Below are 22,969 nucleotides of genomic sequence, written 5' to 3' on the forward strand. Positions count from 1 at the left end.
AGACACTTTTACGCTCAAGCTAGTAAAAGAGCAAAGAGTGAGAGGTTAAACTTTATATTGTAATTACCTTTTGATGGCTAACAGTGCCTTTTTATAGGTGTTGATGGTCTATTGACTTGGACCTAGTGTTTGGGTCTAAGAGTAGTGTTGACAACATTCTATTGTGAACACTCTTTATCTGTATTTGGACTTCGCGGGATTGAACCTTTGCTCGACAGGTGTTGAGTTTGAGCATTTGGCATGTCCAGCATACATATTCATAAACTAAAATTCATATCAAATTAAGGAAGAAAATATCAATCAACAAAATATGGTTATTTTGATTCAATTATCTATGTCCAGCCCTGTTACAAATTCCAAACACCATATTCATGAAACGCATTATTCACTGATTTAAATAAAGAGTAATTTTTCATCTTAATTAAAAGTAGGTTACATTATTTATGACAATTGACAAGGGTCTACAGTATTATCTATTTTTTCATGTATCCTCTGTTAACAATTCTAACAAACAGGACGAAAAAAGAGTAAGAAAAGTTGCAATTTCCATCATCATAACAAAATATTGGGTTGATTAATAGATGATGGATATTAAAGATTACAGAGAGAAACTAAGTATCATATCAATAATATTAAACCTCTAAGTGAAAAAGCATTAATAATCTTCAGGTTCTGGAAACTTGTTCAAATCAGGTTTCACATCAGCGTTGAATTGATCGGAATCAGAACGAGAAGAAGCTTGAAGAGCCGCTTGAAGAGCATCAACTCTAGCACCGACTTTGGTAGCTTTTTTGCGTATTAAATCAGCAGACATGTTACCTTGCTGAATAGAACCGTCCTTGTTTTCTTCGTCGTCTTCGAGCAATAATTCGGGGAAATTAAGACGAGCCGTAGGACCTCTTAAATAGAATACGGCGGTGTCGTAGGCACGAGCAGCAGCTACCGGAGTGATGTAAGAACCTAACCATATTCTTGATCTTTTATTTGGTTCTCTTATTTCTGCTACCCACTTACCCCACTTTCTCTTCCTTATTCCTCTGTATGGTTTCTCTAGTTGTTGTTTGTTGTGTTTCTCTTGAGGTTTGTTGTTGCTTTCTATGTTTCTTATTATTGTTGAACAACAATCTCTTTCTTCTTCCATGATCCTCCTAGTTGATTCGCTTTGCTGTACCATATATATTGTGTCTCAATGTTGCCAAAACTATATAGTTCAGGAAGAGTCTGAAAATTCAGATGGATTTGTTCTATTTATATGAAGAATGAAGAATAAATTGCAAATATATATATATAAAGAAACTCATGTGTGGTCTACTAAAAAAATCGTGATATAAATCACGGCGGATAATTAAAATTTATTTTCTTTTCTTTGGATCAATATGTGGATGTCATATAGTTCAACAAAAAAAAATGTGTATGTCACAAAATCAATGATGGAAATATTACTTGTTTTAAAAAAAATGATAGAAATATTACCTCTTGAAGTACAAAATTCTTGTTTTTAAAGTATTTTCAATCACAAACAAAGTAAAGTAATTATACGGCGCTAGCCAAATCAATGAGAGCTCAGAAATATTAGGGTTTCTTTTCAATTAGGATTTATGAAAAATGATTTTGTATTCGTTATCCATGAATTCTATTTATAGGTTCACGTATATGCATCTCCTAAATATTTTTAAATAAAATATAACTTTTGAAGCAAATTTCAAAACCATATATGTAATTGTATTTAAATCCAAAATATATATTTTGAAACAATTTCAAAATTATATCTTTGATTTTATTTGAATCTAAAATATATTTTTGAAATAAATCCAAAATATATATTTTATTTGAATCTAAAATATATTTTTGAAATTTTTCTTAAAACTTATCATTGATTTTATTTGAATCCAAAATATATATATTTTTAAACAATTTCAAAATCATATATTTGATTTTATTTGTTCCCGTGAGCTTAACTCAGATGATAAGGACAATGCATAATATATGCAAAGTTCGGGGTTCGAATCCCGACCACCACAAAAAAAAATTAAATCCAATTAATTTTTTTTGAAGAATGTAAACTACCCCATCGAAATTGGGATGTTGAGAATCGAATATGAGATTTTAAAGGAACATATTCTAAGGTCTCAAGCTAACATCATCAAGCCAATTAAAATGGAGAATAAAATAAAATATAGATTTTTTTTTTGAAGGAATAAAATATAGAATTTTAAAATTTCAATATCATATATTTGTCATTATATATTGGTCTATTTATTTATTTTGATATCCATGAAAGTGCAAACACTACTTCATCAAACCGAAAAGACCAACATAATGGCAAAGCTTTTTATCAAAGGATTTAATATCATCGTTTTTTCGAAGTATTTAAGATTACTGCATCATTATGACTGAGTTCGAACATATATCTTCTAATTATGTTGAAAGAGATTTTTTTTCCATCTTAATGTATCAATACATTGTTGCATTTTATTTGTAAATGAGTGCTCCTAACACACTCTTTAAGCTATAAGGAAAATGTTAATAAGGATTTCTAAAATACTCTTTAAATTTTTTAAATTACAAATTTTTATGAAAAGTTGTATACTAAATGCATTAAAAATTATAATAATAAATTTTTTAAAAGTTTAATTATTAAATGTGGTATGTTTTAAGAGTGTTTCGAAGACACTCGTTAACAAAATTTTTGTTACAAATGATATGATATAAATTCGGCGGTAGAGGGCGGGTGAAATGAAAGGAAGGGAATGAGTTTTCCATTTGGCTGCTAGTCTGTCGACTGGTACCGCCGCCACGTTGAGATTTCTTTAAGATAAATCCAACATTCTATCTTTTTCAAATCACTTACAACTCTCATAATATTTAATAATAGTATTTACTGTATTATTCCCATTTTCTTAACCAAAAAGATGGCCGACACACTCCATCATAGCAATCTCTCTATCACACTTAATTGGAATGCCAATTTTGTTCGTATAATAAGTATATATATCCACCACACGTGGCAATTCGTGGTTGTTATGACAGCCGAATTGGACGGGTTATGACTATCTTGCAATTATACGAAGACAAATACAGTCGTATGTTGCATGATTGAATACAAAAATTGCTAATAATACAGCCACCTATGTTTCTTTTTGTGCTTTGCCAGCAGTTTTAAGTTCGCACTTTTATTTGTTTATATTGTCAAACCAAGAATTATGCTCAATAACGTTTTCTGTTTTGCTTGGAATTTAATTAAGGGGTGGCCTCATCGCATAACTTGACAATAGTGGACACAATAATCTAAAATAATAAGGTAGTGTTTAAGATAGAATAACTTTTTTTGGTTACTTTAAGATAGAATAATTTGTTGTTTTGACTATTATGATTTTTTTAATTAATTTGGTCCTGAAACATTTTTTTGTGGTCGGAGCTTGAACCCCGAACCTTACATACATTATGCATTGTTCATATCAACTGAACTAAGCTTACGAGGACCTTGAAACATTTTTTTAAACAAAGAGGGAAAGCTGCCACTTTATTGCAAGAACCGCAAATTCATAAGGGAACCGTTAAACTATTTGACGATAAGGATGTGTTCAATCTACTAAAATATAAAAGACATGACAGCTGTAGTTGTACACAGGGAGATTTTACCCCCCAGCTAGCCCGGGCACGTGCCCGGGCTCAACCCCTACTTTCTTTGTATCGCTACAAGAAATTTACAACAAATTAGACTTTTAGTGACGGCCAAAATCCGTCACTATAGGGCAAACTTCAGTCGCTAAATCTGTCTGTCATAGCCAAATGACTGTCACTGCATGTTTTCCACCTTTACCTACGGAAAAAACCGTAGGTAATTCTAAGGAGACCATTTTAAAAATATTATGGACCTCTACCTACGGTTGCGGCTGTCATTAAAACTTATCGTTGTTTTATTTTGCCTAGGCTCCAAAAAATTCCTGGCTCCGCCACTGGTTGTACAATGTTTGAATTTATAAAACTGTTTTGGGGTTGGGATAACTCGAGACAAGGGACATGAAAAAAATTGAAATTCTTGTCCCTTATTGAACCACAACACATTTTTTCCTCCAACATACAAATTGTCTAAAATACCAAAATAATAGTCATTTGTCTACCGAAAATTTTATGAGATAAAAAACTATTCAATATCATAAAAGTTTATTTTGTGTTGTCATGTCTTGTGTTGTATTGTATTGTTATGTCAAGTACTTGTTGTTTAGCAGATCAAAGGTACCTTAAGAGTTTTAAGTTGGATGGAAAAATAAATGTTACTTTATAAGTAACATGACTCATAGACCTACTTTCTTAAAGTTTTGGATTAACAAGTGATTTATCTCTTCTTCTTTTTTTGACAAAAACAAAATGATATTCATTCATTCAAATAGATAGATTACATCAGATACAAACATTGCTAAAAACGTAAAAGGTGAATCTGCGAACAAACTCATATCACCTAAGTTAATAGCATAAAACGATAAAACGCCTACAAATAATATGATGAAACCTAAGTCACCAAAATTCACATGCTTCCGGATCTTCAACGTTGACGCCCAAACCATTGGTTGAATTTGTAACTGACTGATGCTGATCTTTCAATAGGAAATAAATGAACACCGCTACAAAAACGCGAAATCAAACGCCGCACAAGACGACGAACAACACAACGTCGTACTTAGACGACGAAATCACAAAAAAAAAGAAAAAAGAAAAAACATGATATATGTGAAAATCACTTATTTAAATTGAAAGAAAAGGGAAAAAAAGATGTAGAGGGGTGATTATAGGTTAAAAAATGACCTAAAACCACCCCTCCTCGATGAACGAAGGATAAATAAAGTTTAGAGAGAAGTTGGAGTTTCTTTCACTAGAAAATTAGGGCGGCTATTGCCTATTCACTTTTAATAGGTGATTTATCTTATGTGGTTGTTCTTGGTAAAATGTGGATGACCATTTGGACTCCCGTCATGACCTAACAACAGTATCAGAATGATAGTTTAACGAAAGATACAATGTGGACGACCATTTGCTACTTGTATCGAAAGTCTTTCATACAATGTATCTTGAGGAGAAACAACGATTGTGCATGTAGATTTGGATGAAAACGTTTGAGTAAAACTCTCATGCTGAATGAAATAGTGATTTTCATCTTTTTATAAGTGAGATAATTCATAATGAGGGCCGGCCTAAGGGCCAAGCCACCCAAACAATGGCTTTAGGCATCAAGATTTTGGGTTAATAAAAAGGCCTCAAAATAAGTCTATTTGGCTAAAAATATATAATATGACATGCCAATAATCAATATTTATCTAGCTTAATTGGTCAATTTTAAGGTCTCAAATCATTTTGGTCTTAAGTTCAAATCTTAATTCAACAAAACTCGATTTATCATGCTTTTAATAAACATTGTATTATTTTTTTTAAAAAATTTCAAAAGCTCTCATTATAAAATTTATTTTAGACCTCTTAACATATTGGGCCGTCCTTGTTCATAGTCCTAATATCTTGAGATTTTGAGTTAAAAGGAATGTCTTTCACACTTATATAGTTACTCGTGATCAATATCGATGGTTGCATCATCATTGGATTAATTAGACAAATGATTTTTCATTATTTTTTTAAAGGCATTTGCTTTATTATGCTTTCTGTTTTAAACAAAACCAAAGTGAGACCATAATATTGAGCAATTTTAGAATAAGAGAGAATACTTCAAATTTTGATTTCATTTAAATTAATATGATAGTAAATAGTGACCTTCGATGCCAACATTTTGATTTCACAAGTTTCATATCATTAAAGGCATGCCACTGTATTTTCTATTTATTTGTCTGCATGCACCTGGTTAGCTCCACCGCCACGACTCTCCATGGTCACATTACAATTAACATACGTCTCCTTTTGGCTCCCTGAAGATGTGTTTCCCATAAAAGAGAACCGTTAAGCATCACATTAGACAAATTTTACCATGGCCATCCCTATGAAATCGACGGTCACGTTATCATAGTAAAAATATGCATTGATAAAATAAAAATGTAATCCTGACCAAAAAAAATAAATAAGTCATTTTTTTTAAAGAATAATCTTCTATTTAAACTGAAAATAACATTCATAAATACAAAAAATAGTCATCATTATAACAAATTCCAAAACCTGAGAGTTAAAGTTAGAGACGTCCAACTTGCAACTACAACAACTACGGTGTGGCTACTTGATGATGATACATCTATATTCTATAATACAGGCCTCATATAAAAAAACTGTTATGGCCCTCATAAGTTGGAGGTCCATCTTCGTAGAGTTGTTTGCACTTTCTCAAAGACGCCGCTTGAAGTTTACGCTTCCATGTGTTTTTCACCTTTGCTTATAACTTGGGGTACAATTAAGACCTTGAGAGAAACATAATCCATGAATTTGAGGTGTAAACCCATAATGTTAGGTAAATCTTGTGAGTTACATGTTTTTCAGTTAATCTTAGGTTGAAAATAAGTTAGGTCGAGATAGATTATAGAAGGTGTTTGATTTAGTAGAAAATCTCATGTCTGAGTTTGATCATTTATTTGTCAATTTCATAAGTTTGTTTTTAGATTTGAGTCTAAATTTTTTAAAAGTCTAATATGTTAATCTGCTTAAAAATTACTTTATATTAAAATTTATAAGTAATTGATCTAACTAATATTTTTATTTTTAAACGAAACAAGATATTTTATACTTTTGTCAATAAAGAGTTGACTTAGTTGCTAAGAAATTGCCACACTCACAACGTTGTATGTTTAACTTCTGCTGCAAATGTAAAGATGTATCAAGTGAGTGATCTGTAAATACTTTATTAGGGCTCGTCTACTTTGATCTTGATGAGTCGTCGAAACTCAACTCACCTAAATATTTTCTCATTAAAAGAATAATTTAGACTTTTTGTAAATTCTCATTTAAGTTATATTTTATAATAATATTTATAAATATGTCCAAAATTGAAGTAGATTATTAATATTCTTAAATTAATTATATAAAGAGTTGCCAAATTTATGATTTAACACAAATTACAAAATCTACTATAATGCAATAATATTTTTTTACAATATAATATGATTTATATTTATACATCTCTTTAATTTGTCTTATAAATGTAGCTCGATTGGTAATTTTATGGATATTGATATGCGCACTTAAAAAAAGAAAAGTATAAATCAAATTTTTATGTGTGGTCTAACCTATTCAACTAAGTGAACTTTTTAAAAAAGCTTTGGTTTTGTCTTTTTAATTAACCTGCTGAATGAGTTTCTTCTAAATTTACTTATAAATTGATGTTATTTGTTTATTTAATACAAACAGAGGATATTTTATTTTCGAAAGAGACAAAACTGGTATGAAAAAACATATAATTAATTTTTGTATTAATTACATTTTTTATCCTCAGATTTTACTACTCACAAAATTGGGTTCCCCTATTTTGAGTTCAACAGTTTTGGTCTCTACCACAAATTCTTGACTTAAAAATAGTGATTTTAAATGTTTCAAATGAGGCATTGTAAATTTCAGTCCATTGTTAGTTCTTATAACTAGTTGTGTAGAATCTCCCCAACAAAAAGGTAGGCCTAAGAGAAAACACCAACATATCATGAATCTGGCAATAGCTTTGTTGTTTCAATTAAAGTTGCCCAAATATTTTTGGTTTTATGCAACCACCCATGTTGATTAGCATGAAAAATTATCCTCATTGTTTGTTAAGGAAGGGTATAAGTAGTCAATTTCAGATTACTCCTTGTTTACCCCTTGTGAATGGTACTGATTTTACTGTTGTGTTTGTAGATAATATGATCCTTGTAAGAACTTAATTGACATAATTTTCAAGAATCTTGAGGACAATTTCAAAATCAAAGACTTGAGGACAATTCATATTTCCTTGGTTTAAAAGTAACCCGTTTAAAGTCTGGGATTTTAATTCCATAAAGCAAGTACTGCTTAGTTTTTTTTGAAGCATTCATGACTCCTATCCAAATATGCTCACACACCTATTGACACTTCAATCAAGTTATATCAAAATTCTAGCAAGCCTTTTGAAGATGTTTTGGCACTAATTGGAAAACTTTTTTACTTAAATACAACCCGTCCTTATATAACTTTTTTCTACGCAACAATTGAGCCATTTTCTTCACGCTCATGCCATGACACATTATCATGCAACATGTAGAGTGATCAGGTGCCCTAAAGTCTAAACACAACCCAGTCAGAGGTTGATTTTTTGCCAAATATTCTAAAAGGTACTCATATGCAGATTAAGTTGGTTGTATTAATTCAAGACGTTCAATTTTGAGTTATTACTTCTTCTCGGATGCATAATACTTTCAACATTATGAATAACAAATGGCTGCTTTGTCTACTCAAGGATTTTTAAATCACTTACACCAGATCACCAATGCTTTATGTTGCAGTCAAAGTTTCATTCACATCGTTTCAAACCCAATTTTTTTAAGGAAAGAGCCAAACATCTAGATATTGATCGTCAACTAGTTAGAGAAAATGTTCAAAAAGAGAATACTTCATTTACTACCAATTCCTTCATAGAAGCAACTATCCAATTTTCATACTAAAAAGCTCTTGCACCTCCAAAGTCCAATTCTTTTATTTCCAAGCTTGGCACAATAGACATTTATCACACTCCAACTTGCGGGAGACAATTTTTAAATCAATACGAGACCACTAATAATAAAGAGGATCCAACAATTGATAATTGATCGCACATTATTAGCTAGATATTTTATTAAGGGTCATGTTAACTTGTGCCCTAAGAGCATAAGTTAAGAAGTTAGAAAATGAATAAATCAAGAAATGCACAAGTTAAAAAGATAAAATTTAAAACTTTCAAAGTTAAGAATACATAATTTCTAAGATTTTATTTTTACTTTTCGTTTCTTAACTTGTGCCCTCACTAGCATTTCATTTTTATTAATTTTATAATCCTATAGTCATGAACACAAATATTATCATGTGCTCACCTTTTTTTCTATTTTAACTGAATTGTATTTCTCATTTTTCTATCAAAAAAAGTAATTTCATTATCGATTAATTTCTCTCTTTTGGTTATGAATCCTATTTCTCTCAAAACTAGTGATCTAACCTTTTTTGGTATTCCAATGGTCCACCACCTTTTCCTTTGCAAACCTAAATTTTCATGACCAGTCCCCCCAATACTTGGTAGTACTACAATTTGGGTAACCAACCAAATTGTCCTTCACACGAATCTCATCTCCGTAAAATTACCTATTCTGCACTTGGCACTTAGTACAATTTTGTCATAGGAGTGATTGTTAAATTTGTAATTGCAAACAACAAGATAACCAGGAAAAGGAAAACATCATTTTCGTTTTATTACTAATTTTGTTTTTCGATTAATGAAAAACCACTGCTCTTGGGTCAGTAGCTTTCTAGAAGTGCTTGCAAATTGAAAGCCCAACAACTTATCTAATAGCTCATTTAATTTTCTTATCACACCTTTGAAATCAAACCAAAAAATAATTTACCAAACGCGTTAATTGCCCCCTTGTCGGTTTGTCATAAATAAAATGATTTATAAGGAAAAGGAACTGACCAAGAAATAGGACTATTACTATGAAATTTAATTTAATCAACCCACAAGGAAAACGCCTACTGTTAACCACCTTGTTTTGTGCCAATTCATATTCAAGTTTATGTAACGATTCCTTTTAATTACTTGCGTGCTTTTATTGAACCAGTCATTAGTCATAGTCCACGCCCACCATCCTCCTCATAACTTTCTCATTTTTTCATTCCATTTTTTTTTTCTCTTCATTTTTCTCCAAACCCAAACTCTTTCAATTCAATATTCACAACATAAACTTTATGCACACAAAATCAAAATACAAAGAAACCACAGTTTAACAAAAGATGTGGGTACATATTGCAGTTATAGCATCCACCGTTGGATGCGTTTCAACCATACTTTTAATTTTAATCTATCGTCGTTGGTGTCATCGAAGAAACCGTAGAAATTCTGTTGAACCAGGAGAAAATTCTAGAAATAGAATTCATAATCACATGCCAAGTGTCCATCATCAATTAGAACAAGGTAGTAACAAGAACAATAATAATTCTCTGTTTCGCAGTTATGTTTCTGGAAAAAGAACAACAAACTTGTTCAGCTGGATTGAAAATCCATCTATGGCTGCTGATGCTGTTGAAAATGGATGGTCAAGATTTGCTTTCACTAGCTATAAAAGTTACATGCCATCGCCATCAAAGAAGGTTACACTGTTAGGATCATGTGCACCTGTAGGTGATTATCGAAGAGAATCATCTGAAGCTGAGATTAGTTGGGAAGTTTCACGTGGATCAGATGAGTTTATGCAGAAAGTTAGATTGAATCCTGGATTAAGAAAATCTAATCAAGTTATTCAAAATAATTCTATGGTTACTTCTGTTATTAGAACAGCTTTACCATTACCTGGTCCTGTTTTAGGAAACTATGTTTTTCCACAAGAAGCTTATTTTGAAATTACGATGTTGTCCTCTTCACGTGGCGATGAATTTGAATCGGTAAGAAAGAGTGTGGAAGGTGATAAGATGAAGCTTATTGTGAAAGGGAATTCGGAGGCATTGGTTCATGTTACAAGTGGGAATAGTCATAAAAGTAATAGTGTTGAAGAAATGAAGGTTGATGGTAGAGAGAATGGCGGGAAGAAGACTGATTCTGTTATGTTTTCGTTGGGTTTGACAGTTGGTGGTCCTGTTGTTTTGAAAGTTCCTGGGAGTTATCCCGGTAGCATTGGTTTTAACTCGAATGGTTCTGTTTATCTTGATGGTAAGTAATTATTCACTTTCCTCGAGTTTATCGTTTTCAAGATCATTCATGTAGTAGCATTTTAGCAGAGACATTGATTCTGTTTGAACTGAAATATTTGAGCTTATCTCCAGTTGTAAACTTGTGAGATCGTTTGGGAGAACTTATAGGTATAGGTTAATAACCTCATGTTATCAGTTATGACATATTCATAAGTTGTTTCACAGCTTATTTTCAGAAATTCTTTAGGATAACTAATGAAACATTTATGTTATTAGCGCTTAGTTAAACTGCTTATACAATTAGAGCATAAGGTCATTTCAATATTTTTGGTCTAGATTTTGTAGTCTTGTGGATAGGATCCCCAACATCAAGGTGAAGCTGACAGATACACAATCCTGCATAACCTTTTTGCTTCCACTTCAAGACAAAATATCATCTAAAACATCAACATTATGGAAGTCTTTGCCCACATGAAATGTTTCATTGCCCATACTATAACCACATGGTCATGTCATACTCATAAATAGTACTGTATCTCGTTTTATTAGGTTATTTTGTGTATTGAGGTTCAAAGAAAAGACTAGAATAGATGACATATAAGACAATATATACTTACCTACAAAGTACAAACATGGTTTGTTTCTGATATATTATGTTTTTGTTGTTTTTTTGAGACATCAAAGTGTGAAGTTTGGTTACAGGAATGAAACTTGTATTCGAATCTGAGAAGGCAGAGTGGATTGGAACAGATAAGGTGATTGGTTGTGGATTTGATCCAAGGCAGAAGAAAGTTTTCTTCACGTTAGACTCAGAATTGATGCATGTTGTACACTGTCAGACAGAAGAATTTAGCACTCCATTGTATCCAACATTAGCTGCTAATATAGACATTATGGTATTGGTCAATTTTGGACAAAATGCATTTAAATATGCACCAGCAAATGCTCAAAGAACACCAAATCCATGCCTTGTATCACCACTTGTAAGTTCTCCTGCTGCCATAGGTTACGACGATGATAGCAAAGAATTATTCTCCATGGGTAGGATTGATTCTCATTGGCTTAATAGGACTACAACCAAAGGAAGCCACAACAATGGGAACAATATTTCAACCATGGATTTTGATGAAGAGTCTGAGGCTGATTTGTTTGAAATCGTCATAGATGGTTCTAGAAAATCTCCAAGTACAACATCATAGCTTACAACAAATTGTGCCCAAGTTGTCTTGGTTCTGGCATTTAACAACCTTCTTTGCTTGTACAAATAGTACATTAGTTTGCACAGCACATATTTTTGAAATATTTGTGTATGTTTAGAGTTTCAAAGGTAGAATACAACTCCCATTTTATTAGATGAGAAATACAAAAGTATTTGTATATTAGAGAATTAAATTAACCTAAACATTTATACTAGTATGTCATAAGTTTTGAGTTGGTAAGATTATGACTTTATCTGATCTTATTTTTCTTAATCCAACTACACCATATTATTTGTCAGCTACTGACCATGTTTTCCATCTCTTAAAAGCTTTCTTCTCCTTCTTCCCTCTTTTACTTTTTAGATTTTTGTGAACTTAATTAAAGATCAATTTTCCCTACAATTCTGAGAATTTGGAATCATTCGTGGAAGAACTTGTTGAATCATGGCTGAGTGTCGCGGTCGACATCAATCACACCCTTGTGAAGTGTCAGTGCTGTATATGAAGGCAATAAATCCTTAGAGACAATATCTATGATAAGTCTCAAACTATCCTATTTTTCAAACAATCATAACTCATAAGGATTTATTCACAAGATGATCCCGTTCCATTATTCCCATATCAAAGTATTGGATAAATTGCTATGATGAGATTGAGAAAGGCAATAATACCTAGCTCTTTATAGTTGTGCATTACTCCTAAAAATAATTGTTAGCCAAAATCAATAGACAGATGAGTTTCCTCTAGCCGATGGAAGGGAAGGTTAGACGAGTGCCATTATAGCTGAACAAAAGTCAGAAGATTCTTCTTAAGTCTACTGAAGTGCACATAAGTCTTGAAGACATCAAACTAAGTAAAAACTCGGTAGAAACATGACAACGAGGCACTAAATCCACGCTATCTGTTATAGCTTCACTAACCACAATGAGCTGTGAGTATGGAGGAAGGTTTTGAGGAAGAACCGCGCACATTGAACATTGTCAATGGATCAATCCGTGAAGTGGGAAGCTGTCAGCCGAACATGGGGAACCACAAACCCCATCAACGAGGAAAAGCCAAAGAATTACCCTCACAAGCCATAAGGCTAAACGATGTAGAATATGTCGTTTATGAGATAGCTGACGCCACTAAAATATCACAAGGAAATTTCTCATTCGCCCTCCTACCCACCCCCACGTCTAAAATGCTGCTTTTTCTGGAGGCACGCTTTCAACCGTAGATTTTTTGGGACTTTGGGAATCAAACATATTTGTTTTTTTTTTGTTTTTGTTACAGAGCTAAAAAGAAAGAGGAAAAGGGCAACAGAAAAAAAGAAAGGCCTAAGCTCCAGTGAATGGAACTCCCATGGCGTCTGATGACATGCTGTCATTACGTAATTTTTAGGGTTTATTTTGACATTTTGATAGAGTTCCGAGGCAATATGAGGTAACCGGGGGTGTGAAAAGTAGAAATTTTAGAAGTGCTGGAAATCGGCAATCGTGGCGCGATTTTGTGACCAGAATGAAGGTTTGGTTCTGCCACTGAAATTGTGGTACGATTTCTGGTGGCGTGGCACGATTTTGCAGAATCGTGACACGATTTTATGAGGCGTGGCACGATTTTGGACGCAGAAAAACTTGCCTATTTAAGCTGAAGCCAATTCCAAAAACAAGGGTTACGATTTTGGAGAGCAAAAGTGTGATTTTGACACCCAGAAGACTGCAGAAGAGGCGATTTCATCATCTCTACTTCAGTTTATGTATGTTTTAATTCTTCCATTGATTATGCTATTTGTGAACTCAATTATGAGTAGCTAAATCTCTTAGAGATTAGGTCTGAGATGATTCCTTGTAACCCTAATTGATCCATGGTGCTGTGAAACTCTATTTATTATTAATGACAATCTAGTTTTTATTCAATTCAATTGTTATTAATGTTTTTTATATCCTGGTCAAATATAAACATGATTTAGTGAGAATGAATGACTACTGACCCTAGCTTTCGACTTAGACCTAATTGAATTGTTCTAATAAACATGGTTAGTCTAGGAAAGGATAACCGTTTGTTACTGATATTAGGTTAACGTGCTTTAAACCTTCGAGAATTATTAGACCACCTATGGAATTAGGGGCTGTAGTTTGAGAAGAGGGTCCTAACTCAAGGGATTGATTAGAGCTATTTTGTTAACTATCGTGGAACTAGAAAATCATTAATACGAATAGGTGCAGTATACCAGTTAGGGGAACATAGATGATTCGAAAGACCTGATCTCATCTCTCTCATTGTCTTTTCCAAAACTATCTTATTTTCTGTTATTTACTTTTTATGCACACCAACCTACTGCCTCGGGCACTAAAAGAAATTTACACATGCTAGATATTAATGTTATTGCTAAATTGAGATTAACATAGTCCTCGTGGATACGAACTTAATTTTATTACTTCGATGCATTTTTAGTACACTTGCCAAACCTCTATCAAGTTTTTGGCGCCGCTGCCGAGGACTGTTAAATCATTTCAATTTGGTAATTTCGTTTTTATTTAGGATTTCTATCATTTATATTTTTGCATATATAAAAAAATTGAAAAAAAATAATTTATGATTTGATCTCTTCATGTTTATCTCATTGTACTTTGCTGCTAAAAAGTTTATCCAAGTTTTGCAGCTATGATAGACATGTTACGTTGCAGTATGAAAAATATATTCTATCTTTGAAGATCAAATATTTGGACAATACAATCTCGAGATTAAATGAGAGATGTGGTCGTTATGAGGCGAATCAACCAGGTAGTAATTGTGCAGGGAAGAAAGAGATGATCAACATCGATTAGAATACTCAACTTCAAAATATTTTAAATGATTTCTTGGTGTCAAATCAAGTTTCATTTGAGAAGTTTGATGTTCAGTGTGGTGATCTTGTTGAGAAAGCACATGAGTCTCAGAGGAAGTTGGTTCAGATGGAGACTGCGTGTCACAAGGTTGTGGTGGAATAAAATCCTAAAGTGAGTAGTGTTGATATTTGCTCGAAGTCTGGATCAATGGGGGTTAAGAAAATCACTCGTGTGCAGAAGGGTGCATGTCCTTCTCTAAGTGGGAGAGTTCAAATTCTACAGGTTTAACAGTGGGTGCACGGAAGCATCTAATTCTTTGTGCCAAATTCATGGAATTCCTACAAAACAAGAGGAAGAAGAAGGATGAAGCGTCAAACTCAATGACTTAAAAGAAAGCGCTTGGTGGGAGGCAACCCATCCTTTTTATTATGTCTTTAATTTCAGTGTTTTATTTCTATTGTTGAGTCAAACATTTTTTCTTTAATTTTCATTTTGGATTAACTCAGTCGTATCCCCTTGTTATGTGATTGAATCTGAACTTGTTTATTATTGATGAATTTGCTTGTTTGTTGACTTTTTCCAGTTTAGTAACAAATATGTGCTCAAGTGGTATTCCAAAAGTTCAAAAGGAGGAGTGACTTGTGATTTCAAAGGCGAAGTGTACAACAGTTAAATATAGGTAGTCACAACTCCCAGATATCATAATTGTAAGGTTTATGGCCAAATTTTATTTTTCCAATTTACTTATAAAGAGTGTTCCATGCATTTACATTTCTAGAACTTGCAATTTTTCTCTGCTGTCGATTGATCTTTGTCATTAGCACACTGAGGCAAAAGTGCTTGGTCCTGTGAGCCTTTTTGAAGCATACCCTGTTTATATTTGAATAATTATCCTTTCTTTAGCCAAATTGAGCCGGTAGGTTTAGATCTTTTTGTTCGGTGATAAACTACGTTACAAGCTTAGAGACTTTTAGGATTTATCCCTTATTGTATTTCTGAGTTAGGCATCGTAGAATGTTGCTAAATATTAAGTTTGGGGTTGCTATTGGAATTTGCAACTAACTAAGTTTGGGGTGGGGGTACTAGAGAACAAAGAGAAAAAAAAAGAACATTCTCATGAAAACAATATGCCAAAATACTGTATTCAAAAAAAAAAAAAAAGAATGAAAAGGGGACAAGTCATTGAAAAACCGAGTAACTTAAACTCGATTGTCCCAATTGTTATAAATAATCTCTAGTACCCTTGCAAGAATTGTTGTTCCAAAAGGTGAATGATGGATTGAATTTTGTGCTTAACTTCCGTATCAATGCCTAACTCAAATTTTGTGTAGCCTACTTATTCAAATATTATCCCACCTTCACCTAAGCCCCGTTATAACCCTTTAAGACCTCAAAGTGTGCATTAACATTGATTTTGATTGACGTTTAGCAACTTTTAAAGCGTATGGTAATATGTAGATTGCATGTCGACTATGTGTGAACCCTTTCATATTGTTGTGTGGAGTTGTGAATTGGTGGTTGCTAACATGTCAAACTAGCTCATCTTTAGCTAGTAAGGTGTTGAACTTTTGGGTACTATCGCTTGATCAGGTAATTGTTATTTTACTGTCAATTGTCAATATTGCAAGTATATTCCTTGAGGACAAGGAATGGTTCAAGTTTGGGGTTGTGATGACATGCTGTCATTACGTAATTTTTAGGACTTACTCCCTCCGTCCCAAATTGTATGTCACATTAGAAAAAATATTTGTCCCAAATTGTATGTCGCTTTACAATACCAATGAAAAATTAATGTTACTTTTCCTATTATATCCTTAACTATTTATTACTTTATCTTCTTTCAATTCCTTCATTTATCTTTCTCATATCATTTATTGAGGACAATTTTGTAAAACAACTCATAATATCTCTTTCCCACACAATATTAATTACATTTCTTAATATGTGTGAAATGCCCAAAACGTCATACAATTTGGGACGGAGGGAGTATTTTGACATTTTGATAGAGTTCTGAGGCAATATGAGGTAACCAGGGGTGTGAAAAGCAGAAATTCTAGAAGTATTGGAAATTGGCAATCGTGGCGCGGTTTTGAGTGGTGTGGCGCGATTTTGTGACCAGAATTAAGGTTTGGTTATGCCACTGAAATCGTGGTATGATTTCTGGTGGCGTGGCACGATTTTGTAGAATCGTGGCGCGATTTTATGAGGCGTGTCACAATTTTGGACGCAGAAAAACTTGTCTATTTAAGCTGAAGCCAATTCCAGAAACAAGGGTTACGATTTTGGAGAGCAAAAGTGCGATTTTGACACCTAGAAGACTGCAGAAGAGGCGATTTCATCATCTCTACTTTAGTTTATGTATGTTTTAATTCTTCCATTGATTATGCTATTTATAAACTCAATTATGAGTAGCTAAATCTCTTAGAGATTAGGTCTGAGATGATTCCTTGTAACCCTAATTGATCCATGTTGCTGTGAAACTCTATTTATTATTAATGACAATCTAGTTTTTATTCAATTCAATTGTTATTAATGTTTTTTATATCCTGGTCAAATATAAACATGATTTAGTGAGAATGAATGACTACTGACCCTAGCTTTCGACTTAGACCTAATTGAATTGTTCTAATAAACATGGTTAGTCTAGGAAAGGATAACCGTTTGTTACTGATATTAGGTTAACGTGCTTTAAACCTTCGAGAATTATTAGACCACCTATGGAATTAGGGGCTTTAGTTTGAGAAGAGGGTCCTAACTCAAGGGATTGATTAGAGCTATTTTGTTAACTATCGTGGAACTAGAAAATCATTAATACGAATAGGTGCAGTATACTAGTTATGGGAACATAGATGATTCGAAAGACCTGATCTCATCTCTCTCCTTGTCTTTTCCAAAACTATCTTATTTTCTGTTCTTTAGTTTTTATGCACACCAACCTACTGCCTTGGGCACTAAAAGAAATTTACACATCCTAGATATTAACGTTATTTCTAAATTGAGATTAACACAATCCTCGTGGATACGAACCTAATTTTATTACTTCGATACATGTTTGGAGGATTGTTTGTTGGAACCGAGTTACCAAGGAGCCAAGAGTAACCACTCTTAGCTGTACACCATTTATGTTTTCTTTCCAAATGAAAGTATCTTCGACTCTATCGTTGAATCAAACATATTTGTTAACACACAAAACAATTGTGTTTCATTTTGGATAAAAATTTATATATATTTTTGCCAAATGAATACTGTGAACTTGTATCTTATAGTAGACATTTTTCTAAAAAGTGATTAAAGAGTAATTATGAAAATGTGATGAGCTATATATTAAGAGGGTGTAACAACATGTATGTAAGTTTTTCTTTGTCGTTCCATAGGCATTCAAGTTCAGAGAGTTTCACAAATTCATTTGCTATCTATCTCCGAATTCATGAAGTGTTGGCCAAACATGTAAACAACACACGCTGTTAATATGAAAGGATTCACTTGTTCTTTGGTAAGACGGTGCACCCTTATTCCTTTTATCGGGATTTTTTTTAGAATTTTTTGCGACGTTTAAATATCGGTCGAGGCGCGTTAAGGATTTCATCACGATTTTGGTCATTATGGATATCGGCAATATTGCACAAATCTCATCAAAAATATTTATACTTGTAATCAAAATTGGCAATGGCAATGCTTTGCATGCTGAGCTGACATGAACAATGATGGCAATTGAGATTGCATCATAAAAAACTAGTCAAAATTATAGCTTGAGACAGATTCCATACAAGTTGTTCTTGCTTTTAAGAATCCTTCTATAATTCCATGGCGATTAAGAAACAAATGGCTTAAATGTATGCCAATTATTTTGTCTATGAGTTTCTTAGCAACTCATATATTCAGGGAGGGAAACCATTGTGCTAATAAATCGGCTAATTTAGGTTTAAGCTCACGAAACTTTACTTGGTGGGATGTTGTTCACAGGGAGCTTAGAGAGGATTTTGCAAGAAATAAACTAGGGAGGGATTCCTTGTTTTCGTTTTGCTAACCGAAAGGGTTTTGGTTCTTATCCCCCTTTCCTTTTTGCATCTCTTTTTTTTCAATATATTTCTAGGTTTGATTAAAAAAAGGGTAATGCTTAACAGTAATGATATTTGTACATCCAGTTGATGACAATTTTGATGACAACCTTACTTTTCTCTCTTTCTATTGGTCAAAAACCAATTGAGAGAGAAAAAGGAAGAGAGAAGATAAAAATGTCATGTGAGTATGAGAGAGAAAGTTGTCCAAAAATTGTTGCAAAATGGTTGCACAAATATCATTTCTCAATGTTTAATGTTACGGGAAAGTTCAAGCAAGAAATGCACGAACAGATCAGGTCCCTAGAATTTAACCAAGGAACGGCCATGATTTCCATCTTTCACGGAACTAATATTTTCCAGTTTATCTAAAGCCAAATAAATATATATAGTCATTCTTGCTTTTCTTGCACTTTTATTTCGTATGTAATAGCAGCACTCCTAAAAAAAACTTAATATCTCATTTATTGTTCCCTCAATTTTCCATGGCCTTACGGAGTTTCATCATGGCGTACGTGTATTTTGTCGCCATTGTTTTTGTTATTTTTGTTCACTCTATTAAAACGGAGAAAAACGATAACCTACCTTTTTATCACGACCGTTTTCGTGTGGTAATATAAACTCTTATTTAAAACCTTATTTTTTATTTTTTTTAGTACACCTTCCTCTTAGGCAACCTCCTCAATAATCTCTTCTGCCTTAATTTGAAGTTTTACACCTATCTCAAATAGGTAAGTTTTCCATTATAAGTAATCTTTCTTGATTTTAATTTGGCACGTATAAGCTGATTCATTTCTCCTCTTTTAGAGGCAATAACAAAGGTTTCTTTCCTGTTCTCGTTCTCATTGCCGCGTCCCCATTTATTTTCCTTCCTTTTATATTTCTTGATCTCAATGTTAAATAGCCATTTAGGTTTCCGAAAAGAATCAAACAAACACAAACAGTGTTTTGAGATTGAAATCTTTCTCTCATATAACAAAAATGGCTATCACTGCGTCTACTCCCCATTCCAATGCCACAAAAATCAAACACTGGTTGTGGCATACAGACAGTCAGGTAAAACTTAAACAATTATTTTGCTCTTGAATGTGCTCATTATTCCCAAGATAGTAATAGAAATCACACATGTTATATGTCTGCTTTTGTTTTCGTTATGTAGATTGTTAAGAGAAATATCAAAGATGCACGAACCCTTATTGCTACGCAAAAGCCAATCGAAATTAATTTGGCTTTGAGTCTTCTTGATGAGGCTTTGGCTATATCTCCATGCTCTGATCAAGCCCTTGAGCTTCGAGCGAGGTCTCTACTATGTCTGAGAAGGTTCAAGGATGTTGCAGATATGCTTCAAGACTATATTCCTAATTTGAAAATGGCAAATGATTCAGGATCGGATTCTTGTGTTGCAGATCAGAATTTGTTCGAGGGCTTCCCTGATTTGATGAAGCGTGTAATGACTAATCTCTTCAGAAGTGGCAGTAATGAAGGATATTGGAGGTAAACAAATGTTAAATTTATTTATTTATTTATTTATTTTTTGGTACAAATTTTTATTTATTTATTATTTTATTTTAAAGTATATTATTATATTTAATGACAATGATTGTTTAGCAAAGTACATAATTGTTTAAGGTTACATAACTTTTCCAAATATCAACAAACCGTTTAATTCTTTTCGGATTTCAATGCATATCCTTTTATTAAAATAATTTATTTACTTAGATAGAATAATTTGTTGTTTTATTACATGTGGCTGGATTTTTTTTCTTTTTTTCTTTTTACAAATCATGAGGCTGGACATTGTAATTGGAATTTTGTCATTGACAACTAAAACCATGGACATCTTGTGATAGTCTTACCTTTGATAATATATTTTTCTTATAAAAAAAAGAAGAAGAACAATTTATTTAATATTGAAAACAGTTTCATTACTTTGATATGCTAATATTACAGTCATACAGTCCATGTAAGATGGATGGAAAAGGAGATTGATTGTTGTGCTAGAAGAGTGTGGTAAATAATTTAATTAAGGTTATGACTGGATTCCGTAAAAAATTAAATTGTTTTTAGAGTTAACTTTATATTAAATGACAGTGAAAGTTGAAAATTAAATGATTTTTAGAGTTAAGTTTATAGTTAATGACAATGAAATTGAGATCAGAATAATTAGATCGAAATCCCCAGTATCATGGGGTTTAAGTTATTGCTTTTGGCAGCCACTAATGAAATGTTTTCCCACACTTTATTTTAAAAACACCTACAATATCAAATTCAAATCAATTCACATGAAAGGTGTACCCATCTATAACTAAGGAAGACTAATTGGAGACTGCTTCTATTTTTAGATCACATAATAGGAATTCTTTTACGATTTACTTGTATATAGTTAAGTTTATATTAAGATTGTCGATAAATGGATAAATATTTATTTGGTGTTTTTCATTGAATTTTATGAATGTGAATTACAGATACTTGGTTTTGGGGGAAGCATGTTTTCATTTAGGCCTATTAGACCATGCAACAATTCTTCTCCAAACCGGAAAAAGCCTAGCAAGAACTGCATTCCGCTGCAGGAGCTCATCTTGGTCTGATGATCGCTTCTCTGAATGTAACATATCGTTCTCCGACGGCACCATTTCAAGACCACCAACAACCAAACCATATCGGAGCCCTATTTCAAGGCCGCCAACAACCAACCCATCTCGAAGCACTCAAACTAAATATGAAACTATAAACCAACTCCTTGCAAAGACAAAACTCCATCTCAGTCATCGCACCACTGCAATCACTGCCTTTGAAGCTGGATTTTACACAGAAGCCATCCGACACCTCTCAAAAATCATAGACAGCTTTGGCACTCCTCAAGCATTCCTTGCCGAATGCTACATGCTAAGAGCCTTAGCGTATCGTTCTGCTAGTAGAATTGCTGATTCAATAGCTGATTGTAACAGAACGTTGTCATTGGACCCCAAATGTTTCAATGCTCTTGAAGCTAGAGCATCCATTTTAGAATCTATTCATTGTTATCATGATTGCATTCACGATCTTGAGCGCTTGAAGTTGTTATACAACATGATTCTTCATGATCACGAACTCTTTGATTCTGCATGGAAACCCTGCAACATTCGCTATGATGAGATTCCTAAGAAGATTAGCACCATAACCACGAGAATAGAACAACTCGAACAAAAGAAGGACAATGCTGAAATATTTAATGTGGATTACTATACTTTGATGGGGTTGCCACATGGGTGTGATCAATCTGAATTGGAGAGGGCCTATCTTTTGCTTGATTTGAGGCATAATTCAGAGATTGCCACATGTTTCATCGAACGGTGTGAACTTGATGAAAATCAGAATATTCAGTTAATTAAGGATAGAGCGAGGATGTTTGCTGATTTGTTGTATAAATTGATTGAAAAAGGGCATTCAAGTGTTAGGAATACAATTATGGAAGAAGAATCCTACGACAAGTTCTTGAATTGCAATAAACAAGTATAGATATGTCTTCTCTTAGCACTGAGAATCCAATGGCATTTCAAGATCTAAGGATAGCATGGGCGCTTAAATTTTGAATTATAGGTTAGTATGGGGACTTTAGGATGTATATTTCTATCTCTTATTATTATAGGTTAGTCTTGAACATCTTGGTTTGGTTTTATTTTCATCTTTTACATCTATAGAATATTGGTTTTCCTTTGATCTACTTTTAGAAATTGCTATGTGTTTAAAATCTTGTGAAGTCTATGAAAATATTTGATCACTGTTCAATTAAAAGTGGTACAGTCGAGAATAAGTAGTACAATACGGGTGACACAACAAATAATTTAAACGCAGGGCTTAACTGGCCGCTTAAAATAAAAATAAAAAATACATATCTTTTTATATATTTTGTAATTTAAATCTCCGATTAGCTCAAGTGTATCAAGAACTCCAAAGTTTAAACCCTTTTATTAGTATTAGAAATGTTAGGGTCACACCCTCTAAAATATCAAGAGGAAAAATATATTATACTTTTAATGATATAGTTAATGGTTGATCTAAGCTGACTTTTTGCAAAAGCATCAGCCACCTGGTTTGCATCACAAAAGACATGAAAAAC

General features: G+C 33.0%; 3 protein-coding genes across 3 annotated transcripts; 2 read left to right on the forward strand and 1 right to left on the reverse strand.

Annotated features, from left to right (window-relative positions):
- Window positions 1–392: 392 nt before the first annotated feature.
- LOC11432890 (ethylene-responsive transcription factor RAP2-1) lies at window positions 393–1,249 on the reverse strand. The gene has a single exon (XM_003603030.4). The coding sequence runs from the start codon at window positions 1,172–1,174 to the stop codon at window positions 656–658; it is 519 nt and encodes a 172-aa protein (XP_003603078.1). The 5' UTR covers window positions 1,175–1,249; the 3' UTR covers window positions 393–655.
- Window positions 1,250–9,618: 8,369 nt separating this feature from the next.
- LOC11420912 (uncharacterized) lies at window positions 9,619–12,260 on the forward strand. The gene is made up of 2 exons (XM_003603032.4): window positions 9,619–10,822; window positions 11,506–12,260. The coding sequence occupies exons 1-2, from the start codon at window positions 9,910–9,912 to the stop codon at window positions 12,000–12,002; spliced, it is 1,410 nt and encodes a 469-aa protein (XP_003603080.1). The 5' UTR covers window positions 9,619–9,909; the 3' UTR covers window positions 12,003–12,260.
- A 7,368-nt stretch (window positions 12,261–19,628) lies between these two features.
- Window positions 19,629–22,491, forward strand: LOC11433391 (uncharacterized). Its single transcript, XM_024777863.2, has 3 exons — window positions 19,629–19,926; window positions 20,030–20,364; window positions 21,336–22,491. The coding sequence occupies exons 1-3, from the start codon at window positions 19,852–19,854 to the stop codon at window positions 22,366–22,368; spliced, it is 1,443 nt and encodes a 480-aa protein (XP_024633631.2). The 5' UTR covers window positions 19,629–19,851; the 3' UTR covers window positions 22,369–22,491.
- Window positions 22,492–22,969: the final 478 nt, after the last annotated feature.

The sequence above is a fragment of the Medicago truncatula genome, chromosome 3, assembly GCF_003473485.1.
Source record: "Medicago truncatula cultivar Jemalong A17 chromosome 3, MtrunA17r5.0-ANR, whole genome shotgun sequence".
Taxonomy (NCBI): domain Eukaryota; kingdom Viridiplantae; phylum Streptophyta; class Magnoliopsida; order Fabales; family Fabaceae; genus Medicago; species Medicago truncatula.

Coding starts and splice junctions, on each gene's coding strand:
- LOC11432890 (XM_003603030.4), bottom strand. CDS start 1,174: ATGGTACAGCAAAGCGAATCAACTAGGAGGATCATGGAAGAAGAAAGA.
- LOC11433391 (XM_024777863.2), top strand. CDS start 19,852: ATGGCTATCACTGCGTCTACTCCCCATTCCAATGCCACAAAAATCAAA. Junction 19,927..20,029: donor TGTGGCATACAGACAGTCAG/GTAAAACTTAAA, acceptor TTCGTTATGTAG/ATTGTTAAGAGAAATATCAA. Junction 20,365..21,335: donor AGTAATGAAGGATATTGGAG/GTAAACAAATGT, acceptor TGTGAATTACAG/ATACTTGGTTTTGGGGGAAG.
- LOC11420912 (XM_003603032.4), top strand. CDS start 9,910: ATGTGGGTACATATTGCAGTTATAGCATCCACCGTTGGATGCGTTTCA. Junction 10,823..11,505: donor TGGTTCTGTTTATCTTGATG/GTAAGTAATTAT, acceptor GTTTGGTTACAG/GAATGAAACTTGTATTCGAA.